At 42.0% G+C, this 13,942-nt stretch overlaps 1 protein-coding gene across 1 annotated transcript in view; it reads right to left on the minus strand.

The window, feature by feature from the left end:
• plekhh1 (pleckstrin homology domain containing, family H (with MyTH4 domain) member 1) overlaps positions 1-12,262 on the minus strand; it is a 177,475-nt gene extending 165,213 nt beyond the window's left edge. The window contains exon 1 of the mRNA XM_007907069.2: positions 11,757-12,262. Within this exon, the coding sequence (XP_007905260.2) occupies positions 11,757-11,831 (75 nt within the window). The 5' untranslated portion in view covers positions 11,832-12,262. The remainder of the gene's footprint in view (positions 1-11,756) is intronic.
• Positions 12,263-13,942: the final 1,680 nt, after the last annotated feature.

Below are 13,942 nucleotides of genomic sequence, written 5' to 3' on the forward strand. Positions count from 1 at the left end.
CCATCTTCCATGCCCTGGGAATACTGCAGACCCGTTGGCTCAAGAACCCAATTTCCAAGACCGCCACAGAGGATTGATTCAATCCCAACGTTCTTTAGCCAAGCATGTCTGAAGTTTGGAGCCAGTTCAGTTCCAAGAAGACCCCGCTTACCTCCTCCCATGAAAAGCAACCATTTGTCAGTCATTTGACATCCAACAAGCGCAAATACCAGGAACTCCTGGTGTGAAGAAGGGTAGAGTTCAACCTTCAACCCTTGCCTCCTTTTCCCTCATTCCCCCTGCCTCATTCTTCAATACTTAATCTGAAGCAGTTGATACGGCATTAACTCCTTTGGTTGGAAGTTTCGTATCATGTACATTATTCCCCTTCATCCATAAGCCCTTAACCCGACAGTATTGAAACATAAGCATGTTAATATTATTATGAATTACAACGCAAGCTAGAGCAATAAGAAAAACAAGACATGCTCTGTGGTGGAGTGCAGAGAATTCACCACATGGGACAGAGGTTGCAGTTCAGTGTTTCATATCAAGCAGGGGAAAGAGATTTATAGGAAATTTATTAGCTGAAGTGAGACTCCTGTAAAAACAAAAATAAATGTTCGAATGACTTGAAACAGAGAAGTCTTTTTTAAAAAGACCCTCAGCGTGCAACGCTTAAGAGTCAAAATTGAAACTAACAGGAAGCTTTGTAACTTGCCAACTGAGAGCTACTTTTATATCAGTTGTAACAAATCAAGATCAGGAGCAATTTGGCCAGGAAGAAACATTATTTTCCTCAGGCGAGTTATTTCCGCCTGTAGGAAGGTGTGCAAATTGGTGGTGCAAATAGTTGTTTGACAAATGTAATAATGAAGGATGTTCAGCTATTGATGAAGAACATGTGAGCTAATGAGTTCCACATGTACTTAAATGTAAGATCTAGGATAGTACAGCGACATGGAAAGCAAAGATTATGACAACCTAGTCTTTGGAAAGGAAGGTATTTCTACTTTGACAAACAGTGGTTAGATTGGTAGGTCAGGGAATGTTTGCATGCTCTATGGAAGGAATGGGTGCAAAGAGGTCAAATGGCCCTTTATTGGGTATATTTTCTTCTCAGCGCTAAGGAATATAACTCAAGTCTACGCAACTTAGTATCACAACTAAGTGCCATCATCTCTGCAATAAACTGCTAATCGACATTGGGTGCTCTCCAAACCTAGCGTATTCTTCCTAATTCTTCCCGGTACCCAAATTTCCAAATAAGATCTGACAAGTACTCTACAACACGAATTTCTGAAACATCAATTTCATAGAGAGCCTCATAAAATAAGGCATTTTTCACTGATCAGTCACTCAATGCTATCCCATGGTGACATATTTAGCAACTGAATATCAGATTCGAGCCAAGCCTCTGTTGTGGTCTGTGGTCCAGTTTCTGAGCCAAGTAGGTCTATAGTACCTCAGGGCACAACTGATGACAGTCCAGCCTGATTCATCAGCAGCACGTGGAAGTGCAGATCAGTCACTGGGGATAGAGACTCTTCCCACTCAGCTCCTGTTAACCCTGGAAGCCAAAGCCATAATGGGTAGGGTGGTCCTAGCTGGACAAGAGCAGGAAAGCTTGACGGACAGTGTTTTCAGTAGTGAGCTTTGTAGTTTTAGCTGGTTAGAATCCAGAAGTTACCCCAACGCACACTCAAGAGAGCAAGTGGAGGGATGCATCCTGCTTACCTAATTCCAGAAAGTGTTAGGTGGAAGTTGGCAAAAACCAATGCTCGAGTGTGTGTTGGGGTAACTGCTGAATTCTAACCAGCTAAAAAATATATCAATATCTTACAAATTTTCATGTACAGATGGAATGCATGGAACTCGGTTTGGTTCTGTTTCCATACTCTTAAGCATAGGTTTCTGCATGTGTCAGACACTCATCTGACCGAAACAAATCAATGCGTTTTGCAAGTTTAACCAATGCAAAATTGTTCCATTGAACTCGTATGTAAAACAATTTTTAATACACCCCCACAAAAGGAAATTATGCTGAATTTGAAAAATTGATAGTGGAAATGAGGGCAGGAATTTGCCCTGGAGGGAGGGAAATAATATTCCAATGAATATAAGAATATTCAATCTTTAAACATACCTCTCCATTTCCTCCTTTAAACATGAAGAGCAGCAGATTTCCAGAAATAGCTTGTCAGTAAGAGTAAACCAAGGACTGATAGTTAATAATAGTAATCCTTGCATTTGGTATAGCGCCTTATCATGTCTTCGAGACGTCTCACAGAATGTACTTTAAAGTGAATTGACTGTATATTTTGTGGGCGAAACTCGGTAGCCAATTGCACATAGCAGTGTTCCACAAACAGTCATGGATTGAATGACCAAAATTAACGTTTTAAGTCGATGATCTGTCATCAAAAGGTTCTGACGAAGGGCATCGAACTGAAATATTAACCCACTTTCCTCTCTCCATAGATGCTGCCTGACCTGCTGAGTGTTCCCAGTGACCGTTTTTATTTCAGTATAGTCAGTCAGTGTCTGATTGTACAGTAGTAGTACAGTAACACCAGCAATGTGAAACTGAGATCAGTACAATAACACCCTCAGTGTATCATAATAGAAATCACAATAACATTGTGTCTGACTATATCAATACACGTTATTTCTCAAACTGTAGACAAGTACAATATGCTGTATTTTAATGGAGTGTCAGTGTCTCACAATAAGCATTGGACAATGTCAGAGCTTTCGATTGTTCATCAATTCAACAGCACCAGTATCTCACATTGCATATCAGGGAGAGTCTGTGGAGCAGAACATCTGTGTATCTGAGTGCACTCTGTGATAAAGTAGTGCTGCAGTGAGGTGGGCCGGACAGATAAAGAAATGTTTGTCAAGGTCAGAAGGAAACTCAGAGGCTGGATGTGGTGCACTGACAGAGCTCACACTTCATGAATCAAAGGGAACTTGCTTGCTGGTTTGGCAGAATTCTCAGAGTCTCCAAAACACTGCTCTTTTCTCCCAGGTCTGTGTGGGAACACCCAGTTAGTGAGGCACTGACAAGACAAGCAGATAAAAGGTAAAGGCAGTTTGCAGAGCGCTCCAACTGCACACATACTGTGCTGAATGAGTATTCATAGTAATTGCTCTCTGGATCTTCGCCACACAACTGCCAGTGAGCAGTAAGCCAGTGAGTGGATTATTTTGCTCAGCCTCTTGAGGGATATAAATTCCATTTTCCACCAATTCCACTATTTCCCTGTAAAGTTTCCCGTTTTTATGAGGGCTGCAAAGTCGACAATTTGCTGCATTTGAAGCTGTGCCAGAAATGTCCGTGTGGGTATTTGGAATACAGGAGGGCCAGGCAAAGCTCTGTCTCAACACTAGGTGACTGCACTGTGCCAAGGGAGGCACTTTGCCAGCTCACCCAAGGTACGATATCAACAAGTTAATATATCAACGTGGGAGATGGGAGAGAATACCAGCACAGAGAGAAATTATGAGGGGATTATATCACCAATGGGGATACATTAGCCCTGGGTGGAGAAGGATTACATAAGTATGAGGTGGTCGTTATATAATAATAATCCTTGCATTTGATATAGCGCCTTATCACATCTTCGAGACGTCTCAAAGCGCTTCACAGGATATACTGTAAAGTGAATTGACTGTATATTTTTGTAGGCAAAATATAAGTATATGTGGGGGTGGGGTAGTGGTTAAATCAGCACCGGTGGGGGTTATTAAATCAGGAGGAAAGCCCTGGGGTTAAGTCAGGCCAGGATCGGGTTGTAGAGAGTAGGAGCAGAATGGCTTAAAGCTGAACTAATGCCGATGTCCAGCGCCGTGGGAAGTCCGCCTGACGTGAAAGGCGCTATATAAATGCAAATTGTTGTTGTTGTTGATGATGGGGCAAATAGGGCTGGGAATGTGAGCAAGAGGTCACATATGTAAGGTGGGGCAAGGCCATGGAGGATGAGGATCTTGAATTCAATCCACTGGAGCATGTGATGCCATTCAGCTCAGTGATATGGGTTATATCAGCACACTGAGTCCTTCTCCAGAAATGTGCAGTACAGATCAGTAAATACACTCGCATCCAGTATAGCTTGTGTATACCTCAGGGTCAGTTCCTGAGCATGTTTGGTATAAACTTGTAAGAGGAAACAGATCACTCTTACCTCATACACATTGTACACCTGAGTCTCTTCCGAGGGACAGAGCATAGAATTTTGGTAACGAATCTTACATCTAAGTTACATCTAAAATACATTAAGGACAAGTTTCCATACTCCACACGCCTCTGTTTACCTAGCAGTAAGTAGGAACCTGATTGTTAGTAATTGGCAGATCGCTATCTGGGGACAATAATCCCTCCAAAAAAAGAAAAAAGTTGTCACTCAATCCACGACTGTTTGTGGGACACTGCAGTGTGCAATTGGCTGCTGTGTTTCACCCACATAAGTTAATTCACTTTATAGTATATCCAGTGAAGTGCTTCGATGTGTCTGTAAGGCGCTATATCAAATGCAAGGATTATTATTATTATTGTTGTTAAAGAACGGGAAGTGGGTTAGCGAGGGAAATTCAGGTGGGTTCACTTTTCTACTTGTGTACAGCATTGGACTACACTGATGATCTTTTATTGTGAAATAAGAGTAGCGGAGCTATGGAAGATGAGTGGACTGAGTTTGAATTACGGGGCTATGTCTATCTCTTGAAAGTACATCCACCATCAGCCATTTGCTGAGAGTGAGGGCGTTGTTATGGTGATCAGTCTATAATCCCTCTATCAGAATAACTACTAATTTATACTGTTAATTTCACTGCTACTTATGTTTACTTTTGTTTGGTTTCTATCATTTATTCAGCTATTATTTTTATGCATAAAGCTTTTTGGGAATTCTCCCCAAAAATGACATTAGAGATGCATTGTGGGGTTCACATTGAATTTGTCTACAAAATATACAGTCAATTCACTTCACAGTATATTCGGCAAAGTATTTTGAAACGTCTGGAAGATGTGACAAGGTGTTATATCAAATGCAAGGATTATTATTATTAAGCAGCTCTCTGTCCCGGTCACTGTGTGAATGCCCAGATCACGGGACTGGGATGTGCGGACAATAAACTACAGTATAAAGTTGTGGGTTACAGCTTCGAGGAAAGCACCGACTCCAGACCAAGTAAACACCAGGGCATTCCGGGTCAAAGTCCAGCAAAACTCTCCTTTACGATGTGACAGAAACTATAAAGTTTATGTTTAGGAGCCAGAGAATGAAGAAGTAGATTTAGCCCAGATCACCAGGGGAGCTCTGGGGGTTTTGCCACAGACTGTTTTAGATTATTCAGTGAGCTGAAAGGAATATTGCCAGTCAGAACTGTAGGAGTCGCAGAGAAAGGTAAATTAATCCTTTTCACTTTAGTGTTAGCAGTTTTATTAATGCAGGAAAAGAGATCCTTGTTAAAAGACCTACCATTCCTTTCGGTGCAGGGCTTATCCCTAGAGTTTCTCCTTTTCCTGATTTTCGCCTGTTGAATCCAGCTCAATAATTTGTTTTGTTTTCAGGAGCCAATGTGGATTATGTCCAGTCCAAACCTGCATCCATTCATCTAATTTGCCCATCTTAAGAGTCTGTGTGTGTTCATTAGGGAAAGAGTGAAAATCAAAGTGAGGTAATTACACTGGGGTTGATAACGCCCACGTTCTACTTCCAGTACTACAGAGCAGGAATCCCCAAAGTCAGCAATGAAGTACAGAAAGCATTTGCATTTGTGATATATATTGGTTAGCACGCTCGCCTCGGAAGTGAGAGGAACTGGGTTCGATTCGTAGGCAGGGCGAAACCTTACACAAGTTTCCTTACTCCACAAGCCTCTGTTTACTTAGCAGTAAGTAGGCACCCGTCTGTTAGTCGATTGGCAAGGATCACTAATCGGTGGGTAATAATCTTAAAAAAAATTGGATCACTCAATTCCCAACTGTTTGTGGAACACTACTGCTGCATTTCACCCACAAAGTATACAGTCAATTCACTTTACCGTGCATTTTGTGAAGCGCTTTGAGACATCTCAACGACGTGATAAGGAGCTATATCAAATACAAGGATTATTATTAAAGCCCTGCCCACATTGTAATATCTCAAAGCGCTTCACAAGTTGTGTCATGACTTTTTTGTAGGTAAATGCTGTAACGTATATGTCTGTAAGGTCCCTCAAATTAGGTAAATAAGGAAGATTGTTAGCCAGAAACTCCTTTCTGTTTCCAATATGGGGCTGGGGGGAGAGGAGGGAGCATGGTGGACACCAACTTTTGTTTGGATAATGTCTGTAATTGGGAAATCAGGGTGCATTCCTCCAGGGAGAGAGTGTCCTCCTTGGCAAAAAGCTCCAGGAAGCTATCATTTAATATGTTCCCTTTCTCGTAGTTCATTCTCTTTTTTCAACCCCATTTAATCCCCTTAGAGTTTTAACATTATCCCTGACTCTCCTCTTACTGTTGTTGCAACATTGAAAAAATATATTCTAGGGTTATGTTATGCATTTGCTGCTAGGTCCCTTTCCAGTTTCCTCTCCGCTTCCCTCATCTCTTTTTTAACCTCATTCTGTACAATCTTGTATTCAGCCCAATGGTCACTTTTCTCCTCGCTCCCTGCAAGATTTATAAATCTTCCTTGTCTTCTTTATTTCCTTTTTTATTTTCCTAGTGATCACATTTGGATGTGTTTTTCTTTATTTTGCCCTAGTTAGGTGTATACTTGGATTTTCTTCCTCAACTGAGTCCTTGAGTACTGCCTCCAGTCTATGTCTCTAGCTCAGCCCTCATACCCCTGAGGTTTGCTCGCTTAAAGTTGTACACTGGAGTTTGGTAGCATGTTGGTGCTGTTTCCCCCAAGTTAAACTGCAGGTTAGTGAGCTGTGATCACTGTCCCCTAGTGCAGTGTTGTGGAACCATACAGCTGCGATCCACGTCAGTGTGGCTCACACATACCTCAGCTTCAGAAAAAATCACGAGTCTCAGATAATTCCCACTGACAATTTGCTGACAGAGACGTGTGCATGGATATTTAAACACATTATGTGTGTGCTAATTTGCGCTATATCTCTAATCAGGTTTTTCGATAGTCAATTGAAACAGTCAATACTACTACAATAATAATACTCTTCTGAATAATCGAACAAACAAGTAGACGCAATTGATGCGTTTTTTGAGTGACAATACAATGATGCAGATTTGCATATAAAAAACACACTTCCCACAAACTGTTTTCCATGTATTTAAATTAATATAGTTTCCATCTCATGATGTCTAACCTCTTTGTATGTAAATGTGTTTCAGTTATATACCAGCATCAATGGCTTGTTTACAAAGTTGCATTCAAAATGAACAAATTATTGCATAATTACTGTAAGTTTGAGTTGACGCCGTGTTTTCACGTATATACACGCACGTAATGTCTTTGTTGTAGTGATTCCATCATGACTATGCTATGATGACACTGTTGCTGCATATGTCTTTGATTCACGTCATATGTAACTGCATGATAACAAATGCATTTCTGATGCAACAGTTAAGCACACACCCACACACATCTGCAGACCATAGATTATTTTTTGTTGTTGGCTAACAAGTCATATTTGACGTAAATTAAAGGTTCATTGATCGGGAGAACTCTCATGTGAGAGGTAAGGCCGATTCTAGCTATGATGCCTTTGCCACACACTTTATAAGGATTATAATCTTTATATGGTGTACCCACAGCAGAAATTTCCAGAGTGGGGGGGGAAAAAAAAAAGAGTTTGATTCGCAGCAATCAGTGCTGAAAAAGTTTGGGCCTGTGTCAGAACTCAGGTCAGCCACAAAGTGGCTCCTGGCTCGATTGGTGTGGCTCACACTATTGCTCAGAGGCCACACATGTGGCTCAGTATAAATCTGGGTTTGACAAAACTGTCCTTGTGGATCAACTACTTCCATTTCCTGAATAGTGCCTCTGTCACTGACTATAACCAAGTTCAGAAGGGAACTGCGCCTTGTTGTCCTCCCTGACACACTGAGTCAGCAAGCAACCATGCACTACATTTACAAGCTCAGAATCCTTTTTTGCTCCCCTACTCGGCATTAGTCTACATATTACATTTTTCACAAAACAGCCTTTCCTTATTCTCAAAATGTTCCAGAGGTCAAATAGTGGCTCCTTCTCTCACCAGCATAGGCAGTGGAATCCTTGCAATGGTCTTCAAATCCGTGTACGGTCTCAACCCATTCCTGACAACAGAATCGTCTCCAGACCTATGTAACAACCAGTATCCTCACTCTGACAACTCTGGTCTATTTCTCACTGCCCTCAGTCCACCATAAACAACTGAACCTTCAGCACCCCACAACCATCCTCAAACCCTCTGTCCAATCTACGTCACCTTGTTAACCCTTTCCCGGCCTTCACAAACAGCTTAAAAACTTCTTTCGTTAGCCTTGCCACCAACTAAAGATCAACATCTTTACATCTCTCATTTACATCTCTCTCAATAATAATCCCTCCAAAAACAACAATAATAAATTGGTCATTTTCAATCCATGACTGTTTGTGGGACATTGCTGTGTGCAATTGGCTGCTGCGTTCGCCCACAAATACACTGTCAATTCACTTTACAGTATATTCTGTGAAGCGCTTTCAGACGTCTAGAAGATGAGAAAAACACTATATCAAATGCAAGGATTATTATTATTTATTATCTCTCATTTCCCTGCTCGCCATCTACCTACCACTGTTTGTCAAATGCTTTGAGGCATTATTTTATGTGAAAGATGCAATACAAATGCAAATTGCAATTGTTTTGTGGCTACTGACAGGGTTCTTAGGAGGTGAAAGATGAACCACAGTCACTGGACAATGCCATCATCAGATGTCAATGCATTTATTGCATCCAGGCTTGACTACGCCAACTCCCTGATCAACGGTCTTCCCACCTCTTCCCACCACAAGCTGCAGATCATCCAGAACTCTGCAGCTCAGGTTCTCTCCCGCAGCAGGCTCCATGACCCCAACATGCCCACCCTCGCCCGGCTCCACTGGCTCCCCTTCCCTCAGAGGATAAGAGTTCAAAATCCTCGTCCTCGCCTTCAAAGCCCGCCACGGCCTTGCTCCTTCCTACCTCTGTGACCTGCTACACCATATCAACCCGTCCGCTCCCTCCGCTGAGCAGGCTCCGGCCTGCTCCACATCTCCTGCCCGGCCTACCCCACCATCGGTGGACGGACCTTCATCCTCTGTATCCCCACCCCCATCCTTCAAGGTACGTCTCAAGACCTTCCTCTTCGACCACGCCTCCTACCCCCACCCTCCCTGGTTTCTACCCCTGATCGTAAACCCCTACTCAGGTCCAAGTCCCTGACTGTCCAGCGGCTTGGGACATCCTCCCAATGTAAAAGTCGCTGCACAAATGTAATGTTTTGTTGTTGTCAACAACCATTTCACTTCCGGGGGAGGGGGGCAGCGGTCACAATATATTCATCTAGTGCAGGATTCCCGTCTGATTCTCCTCTCTCTAACTCAGGCTGCTGAGCCCGATTGCTGTTCAGGCTAAGATCAGCAAACTCAAAATAGATTCAATCCTGAAATGGTCCAGTCTAAATAGCTTAGTTCTTTCACTGAATAAACTTGCTGAGCCATTGAGGGATCAGCATTGTCAGTGGTTAGTAAAATTATGATTCGGGCCCACATTTTTCTCCATCAAAATGGATTGATTTGTTCATTATGGCTTGATTAACTGTTTCCTGTGATTATATTAATCTTTCCTTTCATCCTTTGTTCCATTGCATAATCTAACACACTTTTACCTTGCAGTGTTCCTTCCACAGGTCCGGTTAAAGGAAGTGGTTTCAACTGCATCTCTGAATGCAGTCATGTGATTAGAGAAACATAGAAATGTATAGCACCACAAAAAAAATTTGGCCCAAATGATCATTTCCAAGTTAACCAATAGTTTTACATTAATATATTAATAGTCCTTGCATTTGAAATAGCGCGCTATCACGTCTTCAAGATGTCTCAAAACACTTCACAAAATATATGGTAAAATGAATTGACTGTATATATTGTGGGTGAAATGCGGCAGCCAATTGCACACTGTAGTGTCCCACAAACAGTCATAGATTGAGTGACCTTTTTTTTTAAAGGTATTATTACACCCGGAAAAGCGATCCCCCAATCAACTAACATCTGGATTCCTACATACTGTAGGTAAATAGAGGCATGTGGAGTAACGAAACTTGCATAATGTTTCACCCCACACAGGAATCAAACCCAGGTCCTCTCGCTTGCGAGGCGAGTGCTCTAACTGCTAAACTACAGGACTCCACTGCTCATATCTCTCAATCAATCCCTTCAGCAATAACTATCAAATCTCTTGAATCTACTGCACAATCTGCCTCCATCATCCTATTCAACAAACTCATTGCTTTAATGTCATTTAATTGAATCTAAACAGTCTTTTCACCTTCTCTCTCCTGAGCTTGGGTTCCTGTCTTTTATTTTTAGCTTTTGTTACTGTGTTATACATATCCTTTAGGATCTTAGTTACAGTACTTTAGTAAGCTCTCATCTGAGCTTTTTATTCTCTCTAGTGTCAACATTCCAAGCTTCTGTAGACTGTCCTTGTAACTTGGCGCCTAATTTCAGCTATCAATTTGACCATCAGTATACCCTCTCCAATGTCATGTTGCTTTTCTCTGAACTCTCTCCAACACATCAATCTAATGTTACGTTTGAAGGTATGGTGTCCAACGATTTCACAGAGGATTGTAAAAAGGGCCTCACCAATGAAATGATAAAAGGCCAGAATAAATTATCCGACTCTTAATCAAATGCCTTGGAGAAGGGGATGTGACACTGGTTTACAATCTGTCATTGGGCCTGGCTTTCAGAGCAGGAAGACAACATTGCAGCACCAGTCTATCAGCTCACATGTCATTGGGCAATGCTTAGGCTCTCCATGCCAAGTACAGCTCAACAGTTTTTATATTGACTTACGCATGTCATTAGGTCTTGATTAGACTATCTGGTATGTGCCAAGAAAGACACACCACCCTCTATCTGATATTAGCTAATAATGCTACTTGGAGCCTAATGTCATGTGGATCACTCATCTACTGAATTGATTAAAAGGAAAGTATTTTTCAGTCAACCACCCTAATGTTCTGACTGGGAACTTAAAGCATATTTACTTGCATTTCTCATGTGTCTCTCATTCCAGCTAGTTAGATGCAGACATGTTAGTTTAATAGTGGATGTGATCCTACAAGACATCACTCTGGTGGGCAGGGCAGGACTCTTCATTTACGTAACCGGGATGAAGTTTATGATAGGAGCATTTAGAGATTCCTACACAAAATGGCTGATCATATACAGCTTCCAAGTAGTTTTAAGTAAAAATATAATAATCATTGCATTTGATATAGAGTTGGCCAGGACACCGGGAGAAACTCTTTTCTCTTTGCAAATAGTGCCGTGGGGTCTTCAAGTAAAAATATGGTATGGTGTGAGCAGATCAGAGAAGTGAGGAAATACCAGGGCGTGAAGTGATTTGAACAAAAGGGGAAGCTGAAAGAGATCTAGGAGTGTTAGTTGAATCATAACTAACTAAGTAAAAACAATGTGAGGCAGCAATAAATAAGGCAAACAGGATGCTGGGATATCTTGCTAAATTGAGTTTAGATTCACAGACGTCATTATACATTGCTTTTGTCAGACCACACCTTGAAAAATGCATACCATTCTACCCCAGAGGCAGTGCAGAGGAGACCAACGAGGATAATCCCCACTGATAGAGGAATCTGCTGTGAGCATCGACTGGACAGACTAGGGCTCTTCAGCGGTGAGAGAAAATGACTCGAGGGGACCTCATGGGAGGTGCACAACATCTTAAATGGGATTGAAAAAGTAAACCCAGATGAATACTTTGGGGTACCATCATGTCAGTAGAATAAGGAAGTGTCAGGGCGTAAAGTGATTTGAAGAAAAGGCGAAGAAAGAGATCCAGGGGTGTTAGTTGAATCACCACTGACTACGTGAAAACAATGCGAGGCAGCAATAAATAAGAGGACATCGGTTTAGAGTTGTAAACGGCAATTTCAGGATGGATACCAGGAAGTGTTTCTTTTCGCGGAGGATAATCAATGATTGTAACAGAGTTGCCAGAAGACGTGGTAGAGGCCAGCATTCTAGACTCATTTAAAAAGCATCTTGAACATTGATGAGGAGGGACGGTACGGGGGTGTTATGGAGGGATGAGATCGGATGGGTTGAAAGGGCTTCTTTATCCAGACAACTTTGATCTTGTGAGTGTAAGAAATTGATCCATTTCTGCAACAGTGAGCCAGTGGAGCCAGGCAAGAACTAGAGTGATGGGGGTGTGGAAGCAGGACTTTCACCCAAGTGCTGGCTGGATGTGAACCCAGGTCACAGATATGAAAGGTCATGTTGGAAATCGCTACTTGATCCTCCAGCCTCACTGCTCTAAGCTGGACTTGGACTTGTCCAAGAGGTCAATGGTCTGCTCTTGTGCTCTTCAGTATCTTTAACGTCAGTAGCTTTAACTCAGTGCCTTGGTTCATCCTCCTGATGTGAAAGGCGCTATGTAAATGCAATTCATTGTTGTTCTTTAACTTACATGTTGGTAATGGGGGAAGTGGGAGATCTCCAGGGCTCAGTTGAAAACGCAACCTTTCCCAGTAGTACGCAAGAGCTGTGTTAATCGCTAACGTTTTGTTGTGGGCCACAATCCCAGACAGTTCTTGCTTGAGGGGCAGCACTCCCAGGAAAGCTCCAACAGCCTGCACCATGCTGTGTGGCTTTGTGCTCTGGTAGCGTGCTCGCGATTCCAATCATGTCATTGTGATCGTTTAGAAGCCAAACACCAGCACTGACCTAAAGAAGACCAAAATAAAAAGGGGGAAATCAATGCTCCAACACACCCACACAAACACACACCCACAGCACCCCTAGGCCTTCAACAAACCCCTAGAGAACTTGGGGCACAGCAAACGCCAAACATCTAGGTGTGAAACACATGCTGTGTAGCCGTTCCATGTTTCATATCAATCAATGCTCATTTGTTCAGCATGACTTAACATTGTTTTAAGCTCTGTGAATTGTGGAATTCCAGCACAGGGAATAGAATGAGTTCATCTAATGTTTCCCTGGGGTAGGAGAGTGGGTGTTTCAGTGTGTTTTTTTTCTATCTCTCTCAAATCACAGCTGTTTGAGATTATTCTGTGTCCTCTGACCCACATCCAAGTAGCAGAGTTGCCTAAACCCTGAAGAATCCAGTGAAATTCTTGATTAATTAAAGAGTTTCCTTCCCAAGTGTGATTCATGCTCTGGCTGGTTGTGGTTCCTCTAATGCAAACCCGCCTGGGGATTTGTTTGTTTGTCCATCCTTCCCTTCACCATCTCTGTGGATAACACCATGTGGCTGACAGAAACTTGCTCACCAAAGCATTTGCTTTTCAATAAGGCCTCATGTGACCCTTGGCTCTCAACCTCAAGGAAGCATTAAAGTTGCACCAATAATTTGTAAAACGTTGCGTTAAACTTTCAGAAGAGTCTGGGGTTGATAATATTGTGCATAAGATTTTATTGCAGTGATCAATGGAATTGATGATGCATTTCTTTATACAAATTCTTTCCACAGAATGTGCCTCTTTAAAGAGACAGTATTCTTTCTACACTCGACTGCAAGTATCAATAAATAGTGTCCTTTTTTGTATTGGCCCACAGGTTAAGCTTCAAGAAAAAAAAACCCACTGTTCTTTCTGGACTTCAAAATAGGTAGTGGGTTTCAATAGAATACAGCAGCCTTTGAAGCATTGCTGATCACTTGTTTGCACAAAGCCTCACTGTGGCTACGCAGGCCAGATTAGCTGTGATTATTTATATCTCCATTTGATATAAATAAT

Source organism: Callorhinchus milii, unplaced genomic scaffold (assembly GCF_018977255.1).
Source record: "Callorhinchus milii isolate IMCB2004 unplaced genomic scaffold, IMCB_Cmil_1.0 Scaffold9, whole genome shotgun sequence".
Lineage (NCBI taxonomy): Eukaryota > Metazoa > Chordata > Chondrichthyes > Chimaeriformes > Callorhinchidae > Callorhinchus > Callorhinchus milii.